This window comes from Zonotrichia albicollis, chromosome 17, assembly GCF_047830755.1.
Source record: "Zonotrichia albicollis isolate bZonAlb1 chromosome 17, bZonAlb1.hap1, whole genome shotgun sequence".
Lineage (NCBI taxonomy): Eukaryota > Metazoa > Chordata > Aves > Passeriformes > Passerellidae > Zonotrichia > Zonotrichia albicollis.
Window position 1 is genome coordinate 7,252,679 of NC_133835.1, and position 26,643 is coordinate 7,279,321.

Here is a 26,643-nt window from a genome sequence, read left to right on the forward strand (position 1 = left end):
TGCAGCCTGATACGTGTGAAGTTGTTCCCATCCTAGGAGAAGGTCTCCAATGTCACCCTGATCATGTGTCAGCCTTGCTCGCTGGCTGGTCGGCTGGGGTGGAGCACTGACCTCACCAGGGAGGGACATGGGGGCACTCTGGGGTCTCTAGAACTCCAGTTTGCACTAGGAAGACTCATCACCGTTTTATGGAGAGGGATTTGGGAGCATGGTGAGGAACATGCCCAGGTGCCTGGCATCTCCTGTGATGGTCCTTGACTCCTGACTCATGCCCAAACCCATGCTTATTTCTCCTTATTTTTCCCTAGAAGAGCTTCAAACTCATCCAAGAAAATGGAAAATGGCCCCTTGCTCTGGCAGATGGCTCCCCATGGCTGGCTGCAGCCTGCAAATGCCATTTACTACCTGAACCCCCACATTTTTGTAGGGGAGACCAACTGTTTACTGGGACCCCATAATCCCCCGTGTCACAGGGTGGGCAGGGGCTGGCTGGGGGCAGCTCACCCAGGGCAGCAGCTGCTGCTCACTTGGGCACTTCTTGTCTTTCCTGGCCCTCAGCACTGTAAGTTAACACTCCACAGGCAGGTCCAAAGAGGATTTCAACGAAACCTGAAGCTTGGGGGGAGAGATTATGCTGCAGAAGTGGCCTGGGAGACTGTAAAATATGCACTCCCACGATCGCCAAAGAAGGAACTGGATTTGCTCCTTGGGGAGCAGGGTCATCCCTGGGCTCAGTAATAGTGTCTGAGGGGGGAGATTCATGCCTTGAAGATGGGTCACCCCCTTCTATCTCAGCCCAGCCCTGGCTGAGCCTCCCCAGGACCGTGGGAGTGCCTGCTCTCCCAAAATCATGTGTGTTCTGGTGGGTCGCTGCTTTTTGCAAACCAGGTTTAGGACAGATGTCTGCGAAAATATCCCCAGCACAGCTGACCCTTCACTTACATGAAGCAGCACCTGAGAGAGTAAAGGAATAGAGTGGCCTTTCCAAAGGCATTTGTGCTCCCCCATCACCCTCTGCCTGTGCCCCAGACTGAGGGAGCTGCTGGCAGCCTCTGTTCCACAGGGGGCTGCTCTGGGGTGGCCCATTCCAGGTCCTGTAATGCCAGGAGCAGAGTGGAATGCTGCCTTTGTTTTGGGTGGTTTGCTGGTTTCTGAGGCAACTGCATCTATAGACTGATGAGAGTCAGGATGGGAAGCCATCCCATCCCATCCCATCCCATCCCATCCCATCCCATCCCATCCCATCCCATCCCATCCCACTGGGCTCAGGGATGCTGTGACCTTCCCTGTGCATGGTGGGTGCTGTGGGTGAAGGTTGTCTGCTGTCCCACCAGCCCCTGCCCTTCCCAGGAGCTCTTTTTGTGGGACCTCTGATGCACCTCATTTAAGTCTCTTGACATCCTAGTGAGAAAAATCAGAGTGGGGTCTCCACTCTGCTGGAAGCCTGCAAATGTGCTCACCTTTGGGATCAGGGCATCTGGAAAGGAGCAGTGTCCCAGTCCTTCAAGGTGTCACTGCCAAAGTCCTGCTGGTTCCCAGCAGGATCCTGTACCCAAGGTGCAGCCCTGGCCATGGTGAACACAAACTTTTCTGTGTTCCCACCATATGACACCATCTGCCCTCTCGAGCTGGGTCTGGAGGAGTGGGGTTGGGGCAGGGCTGAAGGAACCCCACACAGAGCTGCTTCTCTCCTCCCTTTTTTGCCCATCTCTTGCTTTGTGCAGTGTGGCACAAACCTTGATCAAGGGAACTCAGAGAAGCCATAAGTCAGCACCAAGGAGATGTGGTTTCAGGCAGCAGGGCAGTCCATGGACATGTGGGATACTGACTCGGGGGTCTAGGGGTGGTCCTGGCAGCCTGCAAGGGACAAGCTGAAAGGGACTGCCACCAAGCCAAGGGCAGATGTGTCACTGCAGCTCACATGCCCGCTGGGGCCACCCTCTGCACAGCCCAAACCACCCCTGGGGGCTGCCTCCCTCTGCCTTCTCCGGATGAAAATCCAGATCCCGTACAGTAAGTGGGTCTGCAAAGTGTCCCCCGGTGCCTCAGTCCCTTTGCAATGAGCTGTCACCCACCAGCAGAGCCTCTTGTGCTGCTGTCCCCTGCTCCCTGGGCACTGATGCTTTGCATGCCTGGGCTCAGCACAGCCCCACATCTCATCTCCCTTGGCTGTGCCAGGCCCGAGGCGCTTTCTCACGCTGTCTTGTCTCCCTCAGGCACGTACCAGGGCCAGTTCACCAACGGCATGCGGCACGGCTACGGCGTGCGCCAGAGCGTGCCCTACGGCATGGCCTCGGTGGTGCGCTCCCCTCTGCGCACCTCGCTGTCCTCCCTGCGCAGCGAGCACAGCAACGGCACCCTGCCGCAGCAGGACTCGCCCGCCGCCAACGCCGAGAGCCTGCCCCTCTCGCCCACCATCACCCGCGGCGGCTTCGCCCTCAGCCTCTACGCGGACGCCGAGGCCGCCAAGGCCAAGAAGGGCGGGCTCTTCCGCAGGGGCTCCTTGCTGGGCAAGCTGAAGAAGTCCGAGTCCAAGTCGTCCCTGGCCAGCCAGAAGAGCCGCGTCAGCTTCCTCAAGAGCGAGAGCGGCATCAGCTCGGCCGCTAGCGATGCCACCTCCACCGTCAGCCTGGGCGAGGGCGCCGAGGGCGAGGAGTACACCCCGTTCGAGTCCGACATCGACGCCACCACCACCGAGACCTACATGGGCGAGTGGAAGAACGACAAACGCGCCGGCTTCGGCGTCAGCGAGCGCTCCAGCGGGCTCAAGTACGAGGGCGAATGGCTGGACAACCTGCGGCACGGCTACGGCTGCACCACGCTGCCCGACGGCAAGAAGGAGGAGGGCAAGTACCGCCACAACGTCCTGGTCAAGGGCATGAAGAAGCGGGTGATACCCCTCAAGAGCGCCAAGATCCGGCAGAAAGTGGACAGGAGCGTGGAGGGGGCTCAGAGGGCAGCGGCCATTGCCCGGCAGAAGTCGGAGATTGCGGCATCCAGGTGGGTGCTTGGAGCTCCGGCACGCAGGGTCCCGTGGGGATGGTCCCATCCCACGTGTTGGGGAGCTGTCCTTTTTCTCATCCCCTCTCCTGTTCCCCCGCAGCCCTGGTCCAGAGGGGAGGTGCTGGACAGCAGGAGTTGTTACCAGCCCTGGCACTCAGCACGGTGGGGAGCATCCAGGCTGCTCTTTGATGTTGGGCATTGATGGGGCAGTCTGAGAAACAGAGGGTTTGGTGGTGATAAATCCAACAGGCTCATGAGCAGCCAGATGTGCCCCAGAACACAGTTTGGCCCTGGAGCCCCCAGTGTGGCTCTGGGGGAAGTTTGTGGGATGCACGAGCGTTGTCAATTTTAGCAGCTGAGTGTAATTGCTCCACTGTCCCTCCTGGGATGGAGGAGAGAGGAAATAAGAGTGGCTTCAGGGTCTGCTTGAAAAGGGCACGGGAAATTCTCCTCCTCCAGCTCACATCCCTGCCTGTGTCCGAGCTGTGTTGGCAGCACATTCCCCCTGCAGCATTCCTGCCAGTCTCAGAGCTGACCTGGCAGAGAACAGAGATCTGGGAGCCTTCGCTCCTTTCCTCTTCCTTGGGGAAATGTGGTTTTAACAGTGCTTGAGGTTTCACCTGACCTCACCAAGAAAACCTCACCCTGCACAGGCTTTGCTCAGCTTCTGGGCAGTGGCTGTGACTCCATGGCTGTCCTGTCTCACTCCTTTTAATTCCTGTTTAATTATCAGTTACTTCATTATCAACCAGAGGAAGGAGGACACCTATTCCCAAACTCCATTCCACTCCTTGCAGACACTCCTTGCACTTTACTCTCCTGGCAGACATTACTTCTTCAAACTTTAGTGGGGAGCACAATTGATTTTTTTTTAATCAAAACCCAGTTGCCTCAGGGATTGGTGGAGAAAACTCAGCAGGATTGCAAGAGAAGCTCCATGCAGGGCCAGCTAGGATAAAAATAACAGGCTGGGGTGGCGTGGGGCTCTGGATCCTTCTGGCAGGGCAGGCTCAGCCCAACACCAGCTTTGCTGTGCCCGGGAAGAGCGTGTGCCTGTGGTGTGAATAAGGAGGCTGGAGCTGCAAACACTGCTCCCCAAGAGCTTGGCTGGTTTACACAAACCTCTTTTTATTATACACTATTTACACTTTGGATCAAAAGAGGCTCTGCAGTGTTTTCAGTCAGGGGTTGGAATGCGCCCGCTGCCCTGGCCAGGGACTGCATCCCTCCCCAGTGCAGCCAGGGAATAATTTCCTATTAAGGAAACCTTGGAGCTGGAGGAAATAAGGCATGGAAGGAAGCTGGTTTCCTCCAGGGAGCCCTCAGGCAACAGCCCCTGCAGTGGTGTGGCTACTGGGCAGGAAAGAAGGGATTGTTGTGCTGGCTGGCAGTGTGGAACCCCTGGTTCCTGCTGTCCTGTTCCTGCAGCACAGCTTCCAGCTGAGCTGGACCTGCTGGGAGAGGGGAATTCAGCCTGCCTGTCCTGTAAACTTTAACTCAGCACTGCCATCAGTGTTTATTCCTGGTGTATCTTGCTCAGGGCAGAGCTACTCTCTTTACCTGATGCCTTCTGTAAATCTGACTCATGCTCTCCTCCCTCCTCTTTTCACCTCAGATTTGGGGTAGAGAGTAAATCTACATAATTTTTCCTGGAGAAAATTCTTAGCTCTGCCACAACTTTTGCTTTGGCCTTGAACCTTGCCTCAATTTCCACACCCAGGGCAGAGTAATTGCAGACAGATTGTGAAAATGGATTATTACAGTTTATAGAAGGCCTGCACTATCATTAGCATTGCCTGAGCTCATAACTGTAAGGTGGAGCTTTTTAGATGGAGCATTCATGTTTCTCCTCAGGTGGCAATGTGTCCCTTACCCAAAAAATGCCTTTGAGGCTACACCCATCTTTTCCTGGGGAAGATATGACATTTCTGTAAGGTCATTACTAGGCACTAATTATCAGGACACAGCAGGTGGGCTGTGTGAATTCCCAGCTACCTCTGCACACCTGTGCTGTTGTACGTGGATGTTTGAGTTTCATTTGCTTGTGGCACTCGGGGGAGCCCCTTGCAGAACTAAACTGCTGTAGCATCCAGCCTCCTGCTGTCTGGGGGTGACATGCCAGGGGAAGGCCAGATTTCTCCCTTTTGCACCATAAAAGGCTCTTTAGGGATAGAAATTCCGAGGAAAACAAGCACTGGAAGCTGCCCGGGCCAGTTGCACTGCAGGAATCCCAGGCATGTGCTGAGCCCTGGGGTGCAGGGCTGGGGCTGGCAGCAGCACTGAGGGGTGCCCTGCCTGGGGCAGGAGAGCAGTGACAGCCAGGGACCATGGTCAGTGCAGTCACCAAAGCTCCCATGCTGTGTTCTGGGGGTGTCTGAGGCACCAGGCTGCTTCACAGCTCCTGTCCCAGTGCTGTTTCACTTTGGTGTTCCAGCCAGGGCCGTGGGCAGTGCCAGCTACTGCCTGTCCTGCTGCCTCTGCTGCCCCCTCAGCGCTGCCCTGGCCTCCTCAGCTCCTTCCTGAATCCTCCTGGGTTGGCAATCCAGCTGCTTTCCCAGTTGTTCAAGAAGCTGAGGACATCATCTCACTGTCAGCTGAGAGAACAGCTCTGTTTTTCATTACTTCAGTGGAAATCATTTGTCATGGGGCCATGCTGTCCTGAGCAGCCCATCCAGGTCAGCCAGCTTCACCCCATGCAAAGCCCATTGGTGCTGCTCAGATGTTGGGTATAAACCCTGGGCATGTCCCTCAGCAGCTCTGGGGATCAGCTGGAGGGATGGAGGTGATGGAAGCTGGAGTGTGAATCCTCACTCAGGAGAAAAGGCATCTTGGAATGCAACCTCTGTGGCAGCTGGCACAAGGCTTTTCTCCTGCCCAGGGGTGGCCAGGGATGGATGTGGGGTTAACACACCTAACACACACCATGAGGTTCATTGCCCTGCCCTGCACTGCTGGTGCTGCAGGATTTGTCCTGCTGTGATCCCAAGGGATTCCTGTCAGAGCTGGGACCTGGCTGTTCCTGCTGTGCCAGGTGAAGGCACCTGCTGTGTCACACCCTTCCCCTTCCTCCACTCCATCCTGACTAGGAACTCCTTTGAAAATAATATGGGGGGGATGGGAAGCACAGGAAGAGCCTGGGATCACAGCTGGGGCTTCACCTCCTGTGAGATGAAGTAGACAAACTGGCTGCAGGACTGTGAGGAAGGGACAGCTGCCACTAGGCCATGAGTGAGCTGGTTCAGAGCCATGAGAATACAGGGAGAAGAAGCATAAAAATGGTTGGGTTTCATCTCTTCAGAACAGATTAAAATAAAATTCAATAAAATAAAGTAAGAGGAAGGGCAGAATTGTCTGCAGGGGGAACCTTTGATTTTTGAAAGCTGTGTGCTCAGTAGCTGGGCAGCTTTTACAGGGGTTTTCCTTCTCTCTGGTGCTTTTTAAGGACAAAATGAGTGTAAATACTCTGTCCCATTGCAGCAGTATCTGACGTGGTGTGCTTCTGCACATGCTTGTGCTTCCCAGTGACTTGGACCAAAATCAATGGAGGGACTTGGCCATGTGTCCTGCAAGGCACGGGTCTGGCCAAGCTCTGGGATCCTTTGAAGGGTGCCTGTCCTGGCAGGAACACCTCAGATACATCTGCTGGATGTCATGGGATCAGTAGGAAAGCAAGATATTCGAGGCTATAATGGCTGCTGTGCTTCACCAGTTTGCACTCATGTGCTGGCCCTGTAGCCCCTGGAGAGTACAACTACAAGTGAATACATTTTGGATTTATTTTTGTTTTAATGTACTATGAGCAGATATCTGTAGGTATTTCTGTATTCTGTTCTGAAGTGTGGGGCATCAATTCCTGATTCAGTGGGGTTTGCTCATTAGGGTGAGCCTGGGCTCTGTCGAAGCACATTACATTGATGTGGCTTCCCTGCCAACACATGGGCATTGCTCAGTGTGAGCTGTTGCCTGGTTTGGAAGCCTAAGTTAGTTTTCTATCCATACCCAGACTTTGGGGCACATCTTAGCTCTCCCTTCAAACAGCAAGAGCCCTTGGCAGCTCCTGTATCACTTTCCAAGGCTCTTGTGGCTGGCTGCACTCCCAGCAGGGCTGTCTCCCTGCTCTCAGCATTTGCAGGCTGCGTGGCCGGGCAGAGCGAGCGTCTCCTTGGGGATCGTGGTGCAAATGACGTCCCAAAATCGCTGCAGTCAGCACAGGCTCCTGACTAAATAAGGGCAGGCAGAGCAGGGCTTTATCAGCGTGGCCTGAGTGTGACAGCTGAGAGCTGGGGCTGGGGCAGCCCACGCCGCTCCCACTGGGAAGGTGCTTTATTTGGCACAGCTCTGCTCTTGTCCCTGCTGCTCGCAGGGGTTTAGGCTGCTGGTGGGGAAAGTGGGCAAGCAAAGAGATATCTTCCCCAGACACCTCTTTGGTGAGGATTGCTCTGTGTCCAGTGCAGTGCTGGGCTGGTGGGCACAGTGATCTTGGTGCTCCTGGGGCTGACAGCACAGCTCAGCTTCCCCTGAGGCCAGATTTCAGACCTGGGATTTTAGGTTTGTTGAATCACACTTGAGGTTTGCTCTAAAAAGGCAAAAGGATTTTTTTAAAATGTGCTTTTAGCCAGAGGCACAGGCATTAGACACCTCAGGAGTTCAGCACATTCCCAGACCTTTAGGTCTAAAGCCAGAGGAGGGCAGGATGCTCACGGTCACCCTGTGAGAGTGGGTAGCAGCAGCAGCAGCTGTGGCTCAGGACAGCTCTGCCAGGACAGGAGGGACCAACTGAGCCTCCTGTGCTCTCCCAGCCTCACAACCTCTGCTCCAGGACTCCACAGCTCTGTGTGAGGGACGGGTGTGTAATTAGGAGGCAGCAGCAGGCAGGAGATGGGCAGAGCTTTTCCCAATTCCATGTGGGTTACTGGCTGCTGTTGGCCAGGGAGGGACACAAGAGTTGTGAGCAGCATTTCTGCAGGCACCAATGATCACAAATGTCACCCTGAGCTCTCATGGGGCTTAAATGACAAGTGCATGAAGGTGCAGGGGGACTAAGGACTGCCCCTCACCTCCCATGAGGTGCAGTGGAAGGATCACTTCTAGCAAAGTACAACCACAGCTGGAGGCAATGGAGTGGCCTGAGCTGAGCACAGCTCCTTGATGCTGGGTATTCTGGCTGCTCCAGGAATTCTGATTGCCTCACAGCCCCCATAATGGGAATCTGCATCTTGGAACTTCCATGGACAGGGTTAAGAGAGTCAGTGGACACGAGAAGCAAGGGCAGGCACGTGGCTCTCTGCTATAACTGAGTGCCAGGACACAGCATTGAGGGGACGCTCCTCAGTCCTGCTGTCCCAGTAAAGATGTTTCTCACAGAGCTTGGTGTGTTTATAAAGAGGATAATCCTGTTTCATCACCCTTGCTTAATAGAAACCCAGTTGCTGGCATCTATTTCTGCACCAGCTGAAGCCCAGGGCTGGGACTCTTTCTGTGTGGCACAGCAGTCTCCAGTTCTGCAGAAATATGGCTGTTTTCAAACCTCTGCCTAATCCTCATTCCACTGGAGCCATGCAGGGAGAGGGTTTGGGTGAGCTCTTCTCTGTTCCTGATCTGGTGTGGCAATGGAGACAGCATGGCTGTCCTTTTCATTCCAGTTTAATTATCAGTTACTTCATTATCAACCAGAGGAGGGAAATAAGCAAGGAGGACACCTATTCCCAAACCCTATTCCACTCCTTGGAGAAACCCCCACTTTATTCTCCTGGTGGCCATTTCTTCTGCAAACTTTTGTGGGGAGCATGATTGAATTATTTTTAAATCAAAAGCCAGTTGCTTCAGGGACTGGTGGAGACAACCAGAACTCTGGGGTCCAGAGCCAGGACCAGACACCCAGCCCAGCTGCTGGACACCCACAGTGTGTCCCCCCACAAAGGGGGGCTGTGTGTGAGGCTGGAGGGATTCAGTGTCACTGGGTGAGTGATGCTGTGATGCCTTCACCCCCTTCTTCCAGCCCTCTCCCAGAACAGCCTCATCCAGCCTGCCTGCAGCTCCAGCACTGACACATTTTTGGCCCACTGTGCTCCTTGCACGGGATGTGCTCTGACTCCAGAGGAGGGTGCACGGCTTTATCTGCTTTCCACCCACCTCACATGAATTTCCTCAGGCACTTTCATGCCTTATTAGGGTAAGAGGGAACATGCATTTTCAGTAGCTCCAAGGAGGAGGCATCTGCTGGACAGCACACAGCTTTCCCCAGGGCTTCCTGGGTTATCAGGGTTGAGGCAAGGGAGGCTCTGTCTTGCAGGGATCCCCTCAAGAGCAGCAGAGATGGGATGGCAGGATGTCAGACCTGGGGATGGGTACAGTTCAGATAGCCAGGCAGGGAAAGTGGAATTAATGGGCTGTGCATTCTGACCTTGTGGGAAATCCTTATCTCAACAGCTTACAAACACAGAGAGGGAAAAATGAAGTGTGACTTTAATCTGCAAAAATGACTGTGGAAAATGATAGCATCTCGTTCAATTGATCTGCTGCTGCGTGGAACAAGAGGGCTCTGACTCCCATCCAAATGCTTGCAGGGGCTTTGAAATCATTGGATTCAGCCATGCTTTGCACAGAGATTATCCTCATTTCAGTGGAATGTGAAATAGCCTTATCTTGAAAAAGAAATAATATTTAAGTAACACATCCAATTTAAATAGAAAGCCTGCAATGCAGAAACCCTCCCTTCTCCTGGAGGAGGGGCATCTTTGTCAGCTTGTCCTGGTGCTGAGCCAGAGCCCTTTGGCTTTCTCAGTCCAAGTTTTTTCATTTTGCTCCTGCATAGCCTGATGATTCCTCACTGAGGGCTGGCAGGGACCTGGGTGCTCTCAGCAGCCTTGGGTACAGGTGCATGGGAGCTGCAGGCACTGGAGCCTGGGATGTGGGCTGGTGCCCTCCCAGCTCCATCTCTTCTTTTTCCTGCGCCTCAGATCTGTGAACCTCAACTCAAGAGACCTACAGGACTTGAGAACTTTAAATTTTGATAAGTAATTGAGGTTTTGGACAAATGCAGGATTTTAAGAAATGTGCCTTTATTTCCTAAAAAAAAAATAAAAATCTGCTTTTGTTTTTTTGTCTGGAAGAATCCCCCACAAAACACATACAGCAGTTCCTCACTCTTTTGGTTTGGATTACTGAAATCTGAAAAACATTTAATTTAGAAGTTGCTAAGACTTTTGGTTAAAAACCAACAATCTTAGAGTCAAAACACAGACTTTTCCACCCATTTTAATGCTGGTGGATCTGGCAGTCAGATAAAGCACACTCCTCTTATGGATGGAAAGGCTGAAGTACCCTGATTGCACATGTGCTGTAAAGATGTTTTGATGCACTGTTCAGTGGGATAACCCAGCTCCTTTCATCTTGCAGTAGTACCTAATTAAATCAGGGTCCCCAGGGCATTTGCTGAGCCCCTTTGGTACTGGTGATCTGGAAGCTGGAATAAATCACTGGCATTTGGGCATAGCCCCCAGGCTGTGCTGCTCTGAGGGACCTGCTCCTGCTCCTCAGGGCTACCCTCAATCTGCACCCAGAGCAGCAGAGGGGCCCTGAAAACCAGGGGGAGAAGAAGAGGGTCCAGCTGGCAGCTGCAAATCCCCCTTTTTCCCAAAAATACCTCTGTGGATGCTCTGACAAGCTGCTCCCAGCCTGGCTGTGCTGTCAGGACAGGCTCCAGCAGAGCCAGGAGCTGCCTGTCCTGCCCATGGTGCAGTGTCCCTGGGTCAGGGTGCCATCCTGGTGCCAGCAGCCCTTTGAGCTGGCAGGCTCTGGCTCGCTCTGCTCCCTTTGTAGCCAGCTCTGGGCAGCTGCTGGCTGCACCCTGGGGCTGTGGGGGAAACAGAGAGCAGCTGTGGGCTGTGCCAGCCCCATGGGCTCCTCACAGGGTGGCACAGCCAGGTCCTGCTGACTGCTGCCCACCCAGCCCCCCTCAGCTCCTGGGGCACTCAGGGTGGTAGGGACTGATGGGGCAGATCCTCCTGTCCGTGGGGCTGGGGTGAGTAGGTTGTCCTCTCATTGAAGACAGCTGCAGATCTGTCTGCTGAAAGATTAATATCACTTTAACTGTTCCAAAGGGAAGTATCCCTCAGTGAAAGATGCAAATGGCTCAGAGCTATTTACAGCTGAGGATAACATTTCGGTATTTTAAAAATTCACCAAGTAATCATAAAGGCTGAGCTTGTTAGGTGGCAGAGAGTTCTGCCAGGCCTCTGCTCCTAAAGCACTGCACAGAAAAGGATGCTTTTCTCTGGGCTGAATGGCCTGGTCATGCCCTTTCTGTGAAAGGAAGCAGAAAAGATCTGATTTATCCAGCCTGGGCATGTACAAAGTGCTACCACTTCTGTGTAAGTGCTGGTACTGAGAGGGAAAAGCCTGGAGCATCTCATGAGCTGCTCTGCAAAGTCAGGATGGTTTCTCTTTTTGGCTTTCTGCTTAGTAGTATGGAGGTGTTTCCTTTAGGATGCAAGTTGTGTTTATTTATGCTTATTTCACAATTTAGATCACACCTTGCAGGTGCAGAGCCTGTATAATAAAGCAGCAAAGGCTTAGGCACCCTTAGGGGTGTCAGAGTGGAAGTGGAGTGGGTACATGCATGTCAGTGATGGAGCAAAAAGAGCAAAAGGAACATGAATGGTGCAGCTGTCTGTCAGGGCAGGACACCCAGATGGGTTTGACTGAGGGCAGGGAAAGTGGCATGAGAGGTGGACTGAAGAGGGAATTTCAGTCCTGTGGGCTGGTTACAGGCACATGAGGGTAGCAGAGTTTTGCTGGTATCTGTGTGTGTGGAGGCAGAGGGAGAGACACAAAGGAGATGGTTTGGGACTGAACAGGAAGAAAGAAGCTTCAGCTAGAGAGGTGAGACAAGTATGAAGATGGTGTGTCAAATGGAGAAGCCAAAAAGTTCTGTCCTAGTCAGGATGTAGAATCATTGAATTCTGGAAAGGACCTTTAAATGTCATCCAGTCCCAGTCCCAGCCCCAGCCCAGGTGTGTGCTGTCAGGTCTGTGTGCTCTTGCCCTTTATGATGTGAGCACAGAAGGGACCATGTTGCCATTAACAAAAACACTTCTTGAGCTTTCCCTAGCTCCCTTCTGAGTGCTGCAAACATTCCTGCCAAGACAAACAATTGTTTTAAGTTTCTTCAGAAGGACAAAATGATTCCTGCTGGATGCTGGAGCAGGGATTTGGCTGGGAGTGGAACAGCCAGTTTCCAGGAGAGGGGAGTTCAGCAGAAGACTCTTCCTAGAACTGACTCATTAATTACTTTTGCTTAATGGTCTTCCAGACAGCTCCTAATATCAAGAATGGCAAGAATCATAGAATGGGTTGGGCTGGAGGGGTGTTCAGTTGGCCCTTGCTTAGGGTTTGCTGAATCAATGGGAGAAGGGGGACCCTGGAGAAGGAAGGGCAGCACTGGACAGGTCTGACATTCCCCCAGTAAGCAAATGTGAGGGCAGAGAGCTGAACTCTTCCCCTATTTCTAGCTGCAAGGTCATTGCTGCATCTTCAGGCACCCCAGCCCTGTCTGGTATTTGCAGTATTCCCTGCTAATTCCAGTTTCATTTGCAGTCTAATCCAATGTGGATGTGCAAAACCACAGAAACTGTCCGAAGAGCCGGGGTGCTGCTGGGGCTGGGCCTCACCTGTTAGCGCGGTGCTCAGCTGCGGCTCGTGTGTCCCTGGGGGATTTCAGCAGCACTTGGAGGAATGATCCAGGCAGTGTTTCTGGGACATGGCCAGGAAGGACAGGAGTGGTGCTCTGTCCTGCACTAGCACAAAAACGATTAGAGCATTAGAGCCGTGCCAGAGGAGCAAATAAAGCAGCAGATGCATTTAACCCTCCCGTTGTGCCGGGGTGTGAAGCCCAGCAGCTGCTGTGACCCAGCCGGGAGGCAGTGGCAGCAGGGCTGGGACAGGGGCTGCAGACATTGCCCACATGCCTCCCCTCAGCTCGGCTCCGAGCTGCTGCTCCTCCTTGCAAAGAATCCACTGGAGCTATTTTTATCAGCGCTGCCCAGGGAGATGGCTCAGGGTGCAGTTGGGAAGTGTTCATCCTGGCAGCGCTGCCTTTGGGACCGGGAGCACCGGTGTGGGTTTGTAAAGGTCCCTCTTTGTGTTTATTTTCTCCAGCTGGATGTGTTTATTGTTCGTGGCTCATTTTCCAGTGCTGCCTTGAAAAGGGTCTCTTGGATCCTGCTGCTGGCTGCTCTAAAGCCCCTGGGTCTGTGTTTCAGTTCTTGCTGAGCTCCTCTATCTCCAGACTTTCTCCTCTGCTGGTTTTTGCAGCGGCTGTTTACTGCACAGTTACTGGGAGCTGACAACACAACAGCAATAAAAAAAAAAGTGTGGCCCTGATTAAAGTGTGCCTGAATAGCATCAAATTTATCAAGGCTGGTATTTCCTTTTTGTGAAAGCTCATTTTGCTTTTTGAGATCTTAAACTTGGAAGAAATTTTTCTTCTTGCACGTTTCACTTCTGGGGTTTGCAATCATCTTCCTGATACCCTCAAACATCCCTGGGTTTTTTCTTTCCTTAGCTCCTGCTCCTGGCAGACCCCAGGCTGTGGGATGGGACAGGCTGTTGTGCTGCATGCATTGGGCTCTCCCAGGGTGGCTGGCATTTGTCTCCTGCTTTGCTGCCAGGGCCAAGTTTTCCTCTGTGCTGAGCTCCCAGGCTCTGCCAGCCATGCAGATAAATCATAAATTCAGGGATACTTGAGGCCAGCTAGAAGTTATTGTAATGGCTGGACCCTTTCCTCTAGGCTGGGCTTTGTCACAGTGCACTAAACCCTCAGTGTAGGTTTATTGGAGGGCTGCAAGCAACACTGCATCCCTTGGTGCTCTGGGCATGTGCAGCTCAGCCAGGGAAAATGAACTTCAGCCACCATGCCATGTCTCTGAAAGCCAAACATTCCTCACCTGGCTACTGCCAGATAAATGATGTCAGCAGCAGAGGGACCCAGCACAGGGCATCGGCATCCCTGCTGGGGCCAGGCTGGCTGGGAGAGCAGTGCTCTCTTGGGATGCTGCATAAGGCTGATGTGTGGTCTGCTGGAAGTGCCAGATTTGAAAGGGCAGCTGTGTTGACAATAGTCCCCCCAAATCAAACACCTCTGGATGATTTTGCAAGCAGGGGGACAGGAGCAGAGGTCAGCTGTGTCCCACAGAGTGAGAGCTGCTGTGGGACAGTGCAGAATGCCAAAGCTGTGCTGCTCAGCTTCTTGTCACCACTCTGTATGAGCAGCCCAGGAGCTGCCCCAGAGTGTCCCTGCCCCTCACAGGCCTCCTTGCAGAGCCCTGCTACCCTTGGGGCTGTGGTGTCTCACAGCAGTGGCTCAGCTCCCCACCTCCCACAGTATCCTCAGCGCAGCCTCTGCAACCCAGGCTGGATCTTCTTGGTCTTGCCATCTCTCCTTCTGCAGGAGTTGGGAGCTACCTCAGCCTGCAGTATCCCCAGGCACCAAGGGATGCAGTGCTGCTCACAGCCCTCCACAAGAGAGCCTTGTTCTCTTGTGTTGTCCCCAGGTGCTGAGAGAGCTGAGCATGCAGGAGCCATCTGCACCCTCTTGGTGACATGTCCATCTCTGTCCTTACTAGTGAGACCAGACCCCCATCTAGTGCACTTCCAGATTACTTCTTTGGAAGCTGCTTTGAGGAAAGCACTTGCCAGGAGCTGCCTGCTGCTCCCCCAGCTGGGGCCAGCTGGGTGATTGTCTGCCTGGGAATTGGTCAGGAAAGCATCTGCCTGGCTCAGAGAGCAACTGAAAAGGAGAATTTTATCTCTTGATGGTGAATCCCATCCTCCAGGAGCAGCAGGACGAAGGCAGGGCCTGGAGCACGTCCTGCCAGGATGAAGAGCTGGATCCTCCCTTGGAAAGCCTCTGGCCTGGGGCTGGCGCCAGGCAGGCTGTGTGCCCCAGGCTCAGCACACCCAGCCCACTCTGATCCCCCAGGCATGGAGAGCACACACACATTCCCCTTGGCCCCTGCCAGATTATAGTGGAATTAATCATGCTGATTATATTGCTACCAAAAAAGGAGGTGCTTTCTCTGTTCAGAACTGGCTCAGACCCCCTGCTTGCAAGCAGCAGCCTAAAAATGCTGTTTTCTGCCTCATCGTGTCTCTGGATTTTTCAGGAGCTGTAATGATTTTGGATAAAAAGAGCAAGAATGACTGCAATCCCAGGCAGCTCAGCCTGCAGAGAAAGCAGGGAGATAACATGTGAGTGTGGGCAGGGAGGTGAATCATGGCTCCAGCAGAGTGGGATGTCATCCCAGGGAGGGACAGGCTGAGCCACAGCAGCTCTGCACCCTCTTCTCTATCCCAGGGCCCTGAGAAGTGTTTTTGGCCCCTTGTCAAGTCACACTGTTGCCTGTATCAGTTGGGATTGATGCCCCACTTTCAGTTCTTTCCCTGCAGCTACTCAGAATGGCATATGTATCTTCTCCCTTGTAAGGGTCTCAGAACAGCATTTCTATCATCTTTTCATTGCCCCTGTTGAGTATTCAAACTTCAGCTTGTCTTGTCTGCCTACTGCATCTCAGTTTAATGGGAAGGAATCAATCCTCATTTCATGATTAACAGCCCAAAAATTCCTCTGTAGTGTTTTTACTGCAGGAATGAGAACTGCATCTTTCCTCCTTTTTTGTCCTAAAACATGACCAGATACCAACCTGCATGTGAAAAGGGCTCATCAGACCATATTAAAGGTTGTAATTCAGGGTGAATTGGAGTTTGAGGAATGCTAACTACTTATCACACAAAAATATGTGGATTTGTACATGAAATGGGGAATCTGCCAGTGAGAGCACAGGGAGGGCAGCTCTCAGTAAGACCTGAGTGCAACAAAGCAGCTGAATATACTGTTCTTCACCCACCCTTATTTTTAAGGTGCAGCGTTGCTGTTTGAAGTCAGCTCCTTCCCAGCCTGTGAGCAGCTGGGCTGTAAAGCCATCCCTGCTTTTAGCAGGAAGATCACAGAGCCCTGAGCATGAGGCATGTGAGGAATATGACAGCCGGCCAGTAAAATAACTCCCATAGCCTGCAGCCCTGAGGAGCAAGGAGGAGATGTGCTGGGAAGGAGTGGAAAGGACTCAGAGAGCCAAGCTGAGAGGGAGACAATAGCTCTGGTGAGACCAGCCTGTCAGGCTGCAGTGAGTAAAGGAGCCCCAGGGCAAGGCTACAAGAGAGAAATTTCTGGGAAAACCCATCTGGTGTGCTGAGCAGGGGCACACTGCCTCTGGTGAGGTGCAGCAGCTCAGGGCTGGTGACACACAGAGGAGTTCAGCCACTAACCATGCCTGTGTGATGCCTTGGTCATTCCTCTGAGCAGCACAGCAATGAGCCCATTCTGCTGCCTCACTGCAATGTGTGAACATGCTCACATTTACAAATACACCTGCCCTGTTCCCTGTGTGCAGCCTTTCCACCTTACCCTTGAGCAGCTGGGCCCCTTCCATGCTGAAAATCTGCTCTTTTTGGTTTTTTTCTCTGCCTGAATGTAGGATTTTGGGTCATGTGGGCAAATTCTGAGTGCAGTTATGCCAGCTGTGCTGGTGTAGTTGTGGTGGCAGCCAGGGTTTGCTGTGTGGTGGGATGACCTTGGCTCAGAGGGTGCTCACTGTTCTCCCCTCTTCTCTCTGCAGGACGGCTCATGCCAAAGCCAAGGCTGAAGGCTCTGAGCAGGCAGCTCAGGCAGCCAACAACGAATCAGGCATAGCCAGAATGATGGCCAGGGAGCTCTCCCCAGACTTCTACCAGCCAGGTAGGATCAGAGGCATCTTTCAAGAAGGGCCTTGCAATTTCTACAGGGAATCCGTTCAAGTGCTTCACCCACTTAATAACTCCGCAAAATGCTCTCCTGTCTATCCTAAATCCTCTTTTGCTCTACAGCCAGCCCCTTGTCCTGGGTGATTTGCTGTCCTCCTGACACCACTGTTTTACTCACTGTGGTACCATAGCCTGGAGGAAAACCTCACAGTTTCTGAGCTTCTCATGTTTTTCCATACACTGAAGCCCTCAGAACAGCAGGCAGGACAGGCAGCAAGCTCGGGGCTATCTGCAGCTCTCCTGTAGATACATCCCTTGTGGCTTTTTCTTGGAATAGTGTTGCACATTAACTCACAAACCCACATCCTGTGGGGCCTCAAAACAATCAGACTCTGCTAATTAGGGGCTGTAATATCCTATAAGAAAGCAGTTAATACAAAATACTATTTTCCTGTTTCTCTATTAATTTGTTAGTATCACTGCTAATTATTTGGCTGGTAAACACTTGGGAGGTTCCTTCTGTGAGATGAAGCACTGAGGATTGGTAGATGAGAAGTGTCATATTAGAATCAGCATTGTGAATGCCATTACTTTTCCCTAGACTGAGTTAGGAAGAGATATATTCTTCCTGGGAAACTCCTTTACAGAGAGGGAAGGTAATAATAGAGCAAAAAATAAAATTCCAAGTGCCTATATTTTCATTCTGTCTTTCTTATTTTCTGGATTTATTGCCTGGAGTGAGTGTCCCATGGTTACTGAGGCAAGATGACAAGGGACTATCACAGTGGTAAAACTGGGGGTAGAGGCCAAAGGTTGACTTGTGCTCAGCAAAACCTGACACCTGCCCCTGCTCTGATTTCGGTGTCTCTGCATCTCTTGTACCACTCCCAGCACAGGGCACACAGTGGGAAATGGGAACAGCTCAGAGCTGGTGCCTGGTTGGGGAGAGTCATGCTGACAGATTTTCCAAAATTCCCTGTTCTCCCACCTTGTACTGCACCTCTGAGCTGGGGAAACACCATGCTGAAGGGCTGCCTCTTCCTCCCCAGCACCCAGCAAGGCCTGTTGGAGCTGGCTTTGGGTGGGGAAACACCAGATCTCCCAGGCATGGGCATGAGCCAGCCCATGGCACTTCCTTTAACAATGGTTAAATGTTGCTTGATCCTCACATAAGTCCCCCAGCTGCCGCTCACAGCTCTACATTCACTCTTTGCACACTGGGGTATTTATAGAACAGAAACAAAGGAACTGGAATCCCTATGGGGAGGTTTTGGACATCTAGCTAGATTATTTTTTCCACCCGTGGCAATTGAATGAGACAACTGAAACAGTCTCTGTAAAACATTTGGGGCAGCCTGACCTCCACTCCTGGCTCCTCAGGTGCTGGATCCTCTTGCTGCTGTTGTGTAGGGCCTCACTTGGGTCCTGGCCTCTCTCAAGCTCCTGATGTATGTTATTCTTCTATGATTCTATTAAACCTCTACATGCCCAAAGTGCACAAGGATATATCTCTTCTCACACAGTTGCACCATCCAGGAGCAAACAGGCAGTAGTCCAGCCTTGGGTTTTGCTAGGAGTGAGAGCTGCTGCTCACACAACCAGGAGAGCCCAGCTGTGTTTGGTAGCTGTATTTCTCCCTGCTGTCCTGGCAGATTGACCATGCTGTGTTTGGCACAGGCAATCCTGCTCAGCAAGCCCCATATCCCTAATAACTGTTGAGCCCTGAATTTCAGGGTATCATCCAGGTAGCTTAGAGAAGGATGTAAGCCAAAACCTTGCTGAAATGTGCAGGGAGAAGAAGGTGGGGAGCTGAGTGTGTGCCCTCCCAGCAGTTGGGGGTTTTTTGTGTTGTAAATTATTTAGGAAGAGAAGAAAGCTGCAGGAGAGAGCAAAGAGCCTGGAGCTGCAGGCAGCCTATTTTGAGGAGTCTGAACAACTGTTGAAATGGCTTCCAAATAACTCAGTTGCAGCCAGAAATAAATGGCCCTGAATGGGTCATCTGCTGATTGACAGGAGTGTGCAGGCAGAGCAGAGCACTGAAATCAGTGCCCTCCTTTTCCCCACTGCCCCTCCAAGTGGAGGCATTGCCTGAATGGACAGGAGGTAGCAGTGTGCAAATCATACCACTGACTTATGAGAGCAAAAGGAGCACCAAGCCAAATTTCCCAAGGTCTGAATCAGTCCTTGAGATGGAGGAGCTGAGGGGAGAGACCTTAAGGCAGCCAGAGGCAGTGTGGCTCCAGGATATACAGTGTCATTTAGGAGCACAGAGCAAGCCCTCATCAGCATCACTGGGGTTCAGCAGAATGAGGCCAGAGCAGGGGCTTTGCTTTCAAAGAAGCTGCTCTGCAACCTCACACTGCACAGGAGGAGCATGATGCTCTTCTTGTCCTCACTTGCTATGAGTGTCAGGGTGATGTGTAGGGACCCTTCTCCCAGCACATCTTAGCATGTGGAGCACTGTGGAGGGTTATTATTCCACATAATATTCCCAGTTCTTTAGTGATGCATTTTGGTGGATATCTTCAGTGTCAGGCTCTGTCTGAACTCCCCTGGCCCAGGCTGGGCTGCAATTTGTAATAGGTTAATGAGAAGTAAAGATTTAATGATAGGTGAAAATTTGAAGTGAGGCAATGTTGCTAGGAACTCACGAGTCATTGTGTGAGATGAGGCCAAAATGAAATATGAAGCCCTGAGTCACCTTTCGTGATGGTGCCAGGTAATTTTGCTGCTGTTGTGGAGCTCAGGGCAGACAAGAGGGCTGTATAACTTCCAGCCCTGTTCCATATATAAAAAACATATTTTTCCTGTCATGATAGATGGCACATAGATAATCTAGGGACCCTGCCTTTCCCAATGACACTGGTCATCCTGTATGTCCTGTGAAGTTACCATGCTATTAGACACCAAGGAAGCCACATGGAAGAGCTTCCCATCCATTAAATAAAAAATTAAACAAAGTTCATTGGGCACTGTATCTTCCTTAGCCACTGCATGACCCATCTGTGTGACCACATGAAGCTGGGCTGCAGACTTTCATTGTTTCATTATTTAACCTTATCTGCAGCTCCTGCCTGCTCCTTCAGCTCTTCCCAACTGGACAGTTGAGAATAAGGCTTGGAGGAGTCCACAATAAGGAGCCCACGATAAGGCTTGGAGCCTTCAGGAGTTTCTAGAGGAAATTCCTAGAGGAAGTTCCTGGAGGAAGTTCCTCCTGGCAGCAGCGTCTGGTTTGGGAGTTCTTCCTTTCCCTGACTCCAGCCTGGACCCTTGCTCCATGGTTCCCTAACCCATTGCTGCTGGGGCACAGCTGCCAAAGCCACGATGGTGCCATGGCACTGGGGTACCGCGCTGTCTCATAGTGACTCCTCACACATTCTCTCCTCAGGCCCCGAGTACCAGAAGCGGAAGCTGCTGCAGGAGATCATTGAGAACGCCGAGCACGCGGTCAACATGGAGGAGGAGGCGCCACGGCCCGAGGCCGCCCCGCCGCCCCCCACACCGCCCGAGAGCCCCCAGCTCCACGAGCAGGAGGAGCCACGTCCCCGCGCCAGCCCAGCACCCAGCCCTGCCGCCACCCCTCCCGAGGCCAAGCGGGCCAAGGCGGCCCCCCGGCAGGACGGGGCCCTGCGGCCGGGCAGCTGGGCCGAGGCGGGCGGGCGGGCAGGCGATGGCAGCCCAGCACCCTCAGAGGGCGAGGCCCGGCCGGCCTCGCGTGGCCGCGGCCGTGGCGCCGAGCAGATGGAGATCGGGCCGCTGCAGCGCATGGCGCGCGAGCCCGACGTCGAGCACTTCAAGGGCTACCACAGCTACGCCGTGCGGACGTCGCCGGTCACCCCCGCCACGGACTATGAGGAGGAGCAGTTCCCTGAGAATGAGCCGCCCTCCCCGGAGCCTCGAGGGGAGCCCCAGCGCCGAGGGGGCACCCCTGGCCCGCCGCAGGGCCGTGAGGAGAAGCCATCGGCGGTGGCGGAGGCCAAGCCGGAGCCGCCTCGGGCCAAGGAGCCGCAGCGCCCCAGCCCTGAGCGCAGGGCCCTGGGCCGGGCCGAGCCCGCGGCCGACAGGAAGACTGAGGCCAGGGCACCGGGCCGGACCGAGCCCAAGGCAGGGGCCAAGCGCGGCCCGGCCCAGGCGGCGGCAGTGGTGGCAGCACAGAAGGCGGAGGAGTGTGAAGAGGTGATGTGGGGCATCCCTGGGAGCCTCCTGGGAACCATTTTGCCTTTCCTTTACTGTTCCCCATGAGGTCTGGCAGGACCCAGAGAGATGCAGACCCCCCGGGCCTGCCGCTTCCTCCCCAGCACCCAGCAAGGCCTGTTGGATCTGACTTGGAGTGGGGAAACTCCAGAGCACCCGAGCATGGGCATGAGCCAGCCCATGGCACTTCAGGGCCTGGGGCTGCAGTGGTGCCAAGTGGTGCCTGGAGGCTCTTTTTAGGATCCTAGAGCCCACTAGAGAAGTGTTGGCATCCCCATCTCCTGCCACCTTCCCAGCCTGCCCTGCCTGGATGCTTGCCCTGACATTCATAACCTTCCTGTTTTGACCACCTCTCTTCACCTTTCAGACAAATCGTATTTCAAAATTTGTGCAAAAGCCGGCATCTTCCAGTTAATTTTATCCACTTTTCTCACCTTCTTTTCCCTCCCCATTACCAACCAACTTGGATGTGAAAGTTTAGGGGAAAAAAACCGGGAAGAGCTCAAGTGTGTTTCTCTTTTACCCATTACTTTTTTTTTGCTGTAGGGGCACCTCATGAGCTGAACTGTGGTGTTGAATCACCAGCCAATTTCCCAGGTTTAAAATATAGTCACTGAAACTTAATTTTGCTCTTAGCAAATACAGCTGGAAACCCAGACATTTTATTAGCCCTCTGAGTCCCAACTTGAAGTCCTTTGGACGTGAATGATTCCGATGTGACTTTAGAAAAGCACAGCTTGGAAATACTTTGGTCTGAAATTACAGCAATCTCACATGGTTTCATTTGTTGGGGTTTGGAAATAGATGGTCCCCTTCAAGGTCCCCTTCCAAACCAAAGCATTTTATGATTCTATGATATTAAAAATGACAAGTTTACAAACACAGGCAATGTGGATGCAGAAGGGAGTTGGGAGGAGCAGCCTGACATGGGATCAGGAGTTCATGTTCCTCTGGTCAGGGGCTCCTTTAATCTAATTTAGCTGCAAAAGAAGCCTGATTTCACATCCTTCAAATGAATTTGCAGGGAAGAAGTAGGAATAGGAGAGGATAAACATTCCACTAGTCTGAAATTCAGGCTGGTTGTTAAATTTCAGTGCAGATTTCAGTGCATTGGAGGGGGTGATTGTGGTATTTTTGAGCAGCAGAATCAAGCTATGTCTATATGGAGCTGTGCCGTGTAATGCTCTGTTTTGGGTTTTCTTTCAGGGACCTAACACAATTGTGATCTGCATGGTCATCTTACTGAACATTGGTCTGGCCATCCTATTTGTACATTTTTTGACATGATGAGCCTCTTGAACAAGGTAAGAAGCAGAAAGAGATTTTACCCTCAATTTGTAGATGTCACTGGGTGTTTTAAGGTTGACTCACTTTTCAGAAATGTCAAAAAATTATTGCATGAAATTATTTAATAATTTCATACATTTTCTCAAAATTAAGAACTGTGTGGGTGGGATACATTCTCACCATATAGTTTTGCCTTCCCAGTACCATGGGCATGTTTCATGGAGTGAGAATTCCATTGCAAGAGTGTGTGATGTTAAATTTGAAATTTGTTTACTGCAAATGCTGCAGATGCTTCAAGAAACACTTTAAATTTGCTGTTTCAACATGGCTGCTCCCAGGTAACTTGTGCATTACTTTATTTCTTGGCACTCAGACCAGCAAGATGCAAGAACACATAAAAAACGTGAAACTGTGAAAACTGCAGCTCTAATTGCACCAGTACTAGTTTGCAGCAGTTACTTAATTGTTTTACTAAAGATAAAGATGAATCAAGATGTATGTGAGACTGGAGCTTGCTCAGGTCTTCCACTTGAATTGGGATAAGTGTTTACATTTGGATTTGGTGGCAATAAAATCTTGTGAGGTTTCTCGTGCCTGTGGTACTCCCACAGACAGGAAAGTGTCCTGAGCTTGCGCAGGGCTTGGGCTCAAATATTTCAAACAAAATCTGCCATCCAGGCTGAATGTGGCCCTTGAGCCTCATGAGAACACAAGAGACACCTCTAAGCCCCTGTGAGGATATTGGGCTGCTTTCCCAGGACTCTGCTGGGCACTGCTTTCTGTCGTTTTTAGTCTCACTCAGCCTGCCCAGGTGGAAGCTTTGCAGGCAGCTGTGGTAAAGTGTTGGTCATGTGTTTTGCTCTCCCTTGACTTTCCTATTTATCTGTGTCTGGGACAGGCGTTGCTGCTGGTGGAGACCTCAGACCTTGGCGGGGATTAAAGCTCAGCCACCTGGAAACACCTAAGAGGAGGACTTGAGATCCCAAGGTTGCACTGCAAACATCAACCTTAAATGAGAGTGTCTGAAGATCAATTCAGTTTCCTGCTCCCAGGCTGTGGCTGGCCTCTGCAATCTACCAAGGAAAAGCCAGGGTTTCTGCACTGTGGTCTCCTCTTCTTTGTATAAAATAGCAGTTGCCTTAAATTATTCTCACCAAAGCCATCAACTGTCCTGCCATGCCAGGGATGAGGGATTTATCTGTAGCTGTAGGAAAATGAGTGAGAAGGTCTCATACGTGCACACTGATGTGTTTTGTAACTCCCTTGGTTGACTCAGTGTCAGAGATTTTCCAGAGATTGTCATCCATGGCATGGAGATGAAGCAATCCAGCAAGCGGAATGACTCATGAGAGCCGCACTGTGGCTCGGGGTGGATGGCGCTGCTCTCCGTGCTTGGAAGTCATCCAGAGGGATGAACAAAAAGTCTTTTCTTTCCCCTGTCACCTGGCATCATTTTCCATGTATGGAGGACTGAGAGGGGGAGCAAGTTGAAATTGGGCTTGTTGAAGTGTGACCCGAGTCCTGCCCATGGATGGGGCTGCAGGGTGGGGTGGGAGGGACTGGTGGATCCAAGGCTGTTGGTGCCTTTGGGGTGCCCTGGGTGGAGATGGGGTCTCTTTTGGGACCAGGCACCATCCAAGCACTCTCCTGCCACCAACAATGCTCTTCACAGAAGCAGCTTGCAGTGGGTGGCTTCCCACTGTAATGGGAAAGGCAGTAGGTGTGCTGAATTTGTCCCTTCACCCCTTTTTTTTCTATAAAAATGTTGTGAGTTACAGTGAAAAGGAGGGTCTTGCTGAAAATGCCACTGTACATCTGCAGGTTCCTCCCCTTGGTGTGCCAGGCTGTCGGGAGGTCTTGGCCTCTCATTGCACCCAACAAACAGATTTTCCAGCAGAGGATGCAGGGTGGCTATCATGGGAGAGGTTACCTTATGCCTGAAAGAAAAAAGGTGCAGAGATGTGAGTGACTGAAGTGTAATTTGGCTGTTGGGCTCAGAAATATGCAGCAGCCAGGCTGTCAGCAGTGGCAGAGAAGAGTGGGGCAGTGTAGCTGTTGCTGGTGTGTGCAAGGCTGAGAGGCCTGGGCAGTTTGCACCCATTTTCCCAAAGCTGTGACGGGGAGTGACCTTTGCAAGGAGATTTTTCCACCATGATCTGCTCTGATCCTTAGTGCGAGCTTAGAAAGTCGGCACAGATGAAGTTACAGTTTAGTGTGAGGCTGAGTGCTTGGACATGTTTCTTCCTTCTTTTAAGAGCAATGTGTATTTTCTATCCCTTTTTAAGATAATCAGAGATGTTATTTATAGTTGGTTGTGCACCTCTGTGTATCCTGAAGTCCCACAGCACAGGACTGGGTGGGAAAACTTTGTTGGACTGGAAAGAATGGGGAAATGATAGTTAAGGCAAAAAACAGATGCCCAGTCTGCTTCAAAGGTCAATCTGAAAGGATTTCAGAGACAGAATGGCAGACACACGGGGGTTTACACTCACTGGAGACATGGGGCAAAACCTACCTAATTTATCTACTCTAGTTATGGCATAAGAGAGTGAGAATAATTCAGTACTTTTCTTTGTGAACCAAGTCTATTTTTTAACCTTATTGAGCTCAGGAACATTGCCACAGTAGCAAATATGTGGTATTAAGTGTGGGAGAAGTGAATGTGATCCTTTCCTAAAGCCATGTGGCTGTACCAGTCCTGAGAAAGCTGTGCAGCATCATCTACACTTCCACAGAGCATAGTTTAGTAGCAGTTTGCTTATTTTCTTTTTTTTTTTTTCTTTCCTTAAATATAAATGTATTGCAAACCCCAGGCTCTGCTGCCTTTAATGTTTTGTCTCCATTTGCTGGCATTCACTTGCCAACTCTGCAGTTTCAATATCCCAACTGCTTTTATTCACCACCAAGACAATTTCCATTGAGAGACCTGAGGGGCTTTTATTTATCACTAAGCACAAAAATGAAACTTTTTCAACAGTGCCAAGGTAATTCCTTCCCCCCTCCTATTTTTTATGCATGTGATATGCACTCAGTAATGTGCTTTCCTCCTAGTAACCTTCTGAGAAAAGTAGGTAGATTTGCTTTTATGTGACGTATAACTGTATCCATATTGCACTGAGATATGGATATAAACACATAGAGAGAGAGCCCCTTAGGGATTTCATTTTCTTAGATGCAAAATACCAGATTTACCTCAAACTGCATGCTTTCAAAACTGACTAGGATTTTGTGTTATACTTTTCAGGTCTTACAAAGATGCAGATACTTTCATTCTTCACACAAAAATACCTTTATCACAGATTTTGCTAGCTGTTTACTACAATCTGTGTACTACTGTCCAGAGTTTTCTGTCGGTTGTTCTGCTGGATTATGTGCAATAATAAACAGTTATCTGCTCACTCTATCCATGTGGATTTCTGCAGGGGAATCTCCAAGTTTCTTTCTTTCCACGGTGGCACATTCACTCTAGTTTTAAAGCAGAGAGTAATGCAGAATTTCACTGGTGGCATCTGGATGCTTTTTAGCTTTTTTCTAGTTATCTGTTTCAAAAATTTGCATGTTTTAATTGATGAGGATACTTAGCAAAGAGAGTTGTTTCCACTGAATGCTTTTGGGCAGCCTTTAAGGACCCTGCAACTCTCTGAGCACTCTCCATGTGCTCCCATGGTGCTGGCCTCGGGGCAGGGCTTGCACAGGGCCAGGAGGGAAGGCAGCTCTCTGTCCCAGAGCCTGCCCAGGCCATGCAGATGGCTGCTGACAGGTCATTTTGCTGCCTCCCAACCCCAGGGTTGCTGCCAGGCTCCTTCTGAGCTGTGCAACACTGGCTGCTCCCCCTGGCTTTGGGGAGGAGTGGTTCTCCACTGCCTGTGCCCCAGCCTCTCACTCAGCCTCTGGAGACAGCCTGGGTGAGAGGAAAGCCAGGCACGAGGCAGAGGGAAATGGCAGCTGGGTGATTTATGGGGGAGGATGGATGAGCAGAGCCCAGCAGCAGCCTGGGCAGCAGGGCCCTGAGGAATCCAGAGTAGCCAAAACCTCCAATCCTTTTTCTATTTCTGGAGCGTCTCACATGAGCAAAGCCAGACTGTGCAGAGAGGCTGGGGGGACACAGGCTCAGCCTTCATGGGCTGGAGTGCTGCTTCTGTGGGTGTGAGGGGTCTCATGGCAGAAGATTTCATGCCCTGGTAGAGACTGAAGGAGCTGAGTTTGATGAAATAATGGCTTTATTCTCCTCTGCTCTTCCTTCTTTATGGTATGGAAGGAACCAGCTACATCTCATTCATCAGTCAGGGGCAGCAGGGTAACTGGAGCCTTGTGCACCTCATAAATCTCAGGCTGATGAATGGAGCAGGTCCTTGGCTCATG

General features: G+C 51.6%; 1 protein-coding gene across 1 annotated transcript in view; it reads left to right on the forward strand.

Moving 5' to 3' along the window:
- JPH2 (junctophilin 2) overlaps positions 1-25,684 on the forward strand; it is a 31,598-nt gene extending 5,914 nt beyond the window's left edge. The window contains exons 2-6 of the mRNA XM_005491349.4: positions 2,217-3,000; positions 16,677-16,795; positions 20,189-20,976; positions 22,201-22,298; positions 23,180-25,684. Of these exons, the coding sequence (XP_005491406.2) occupies positions 2,217-3,000; positions 16,677-16,795; positions 20,189-20,976; positions 22,201-22,281 (1,772 nt within the window). The 3' untranslated portion in view covers positions 22,282-22,298; positions 23,180-25,684. The remainder of the gene's footprint in view (positions 1-2,216; positions 3,001-16,676; positions 16,796-20,188; positions 20,977-22,200; positions 22,299-23,179) is intronic.
- Positions 25,685-26,643: the final 959 nt, after the last annotated feature.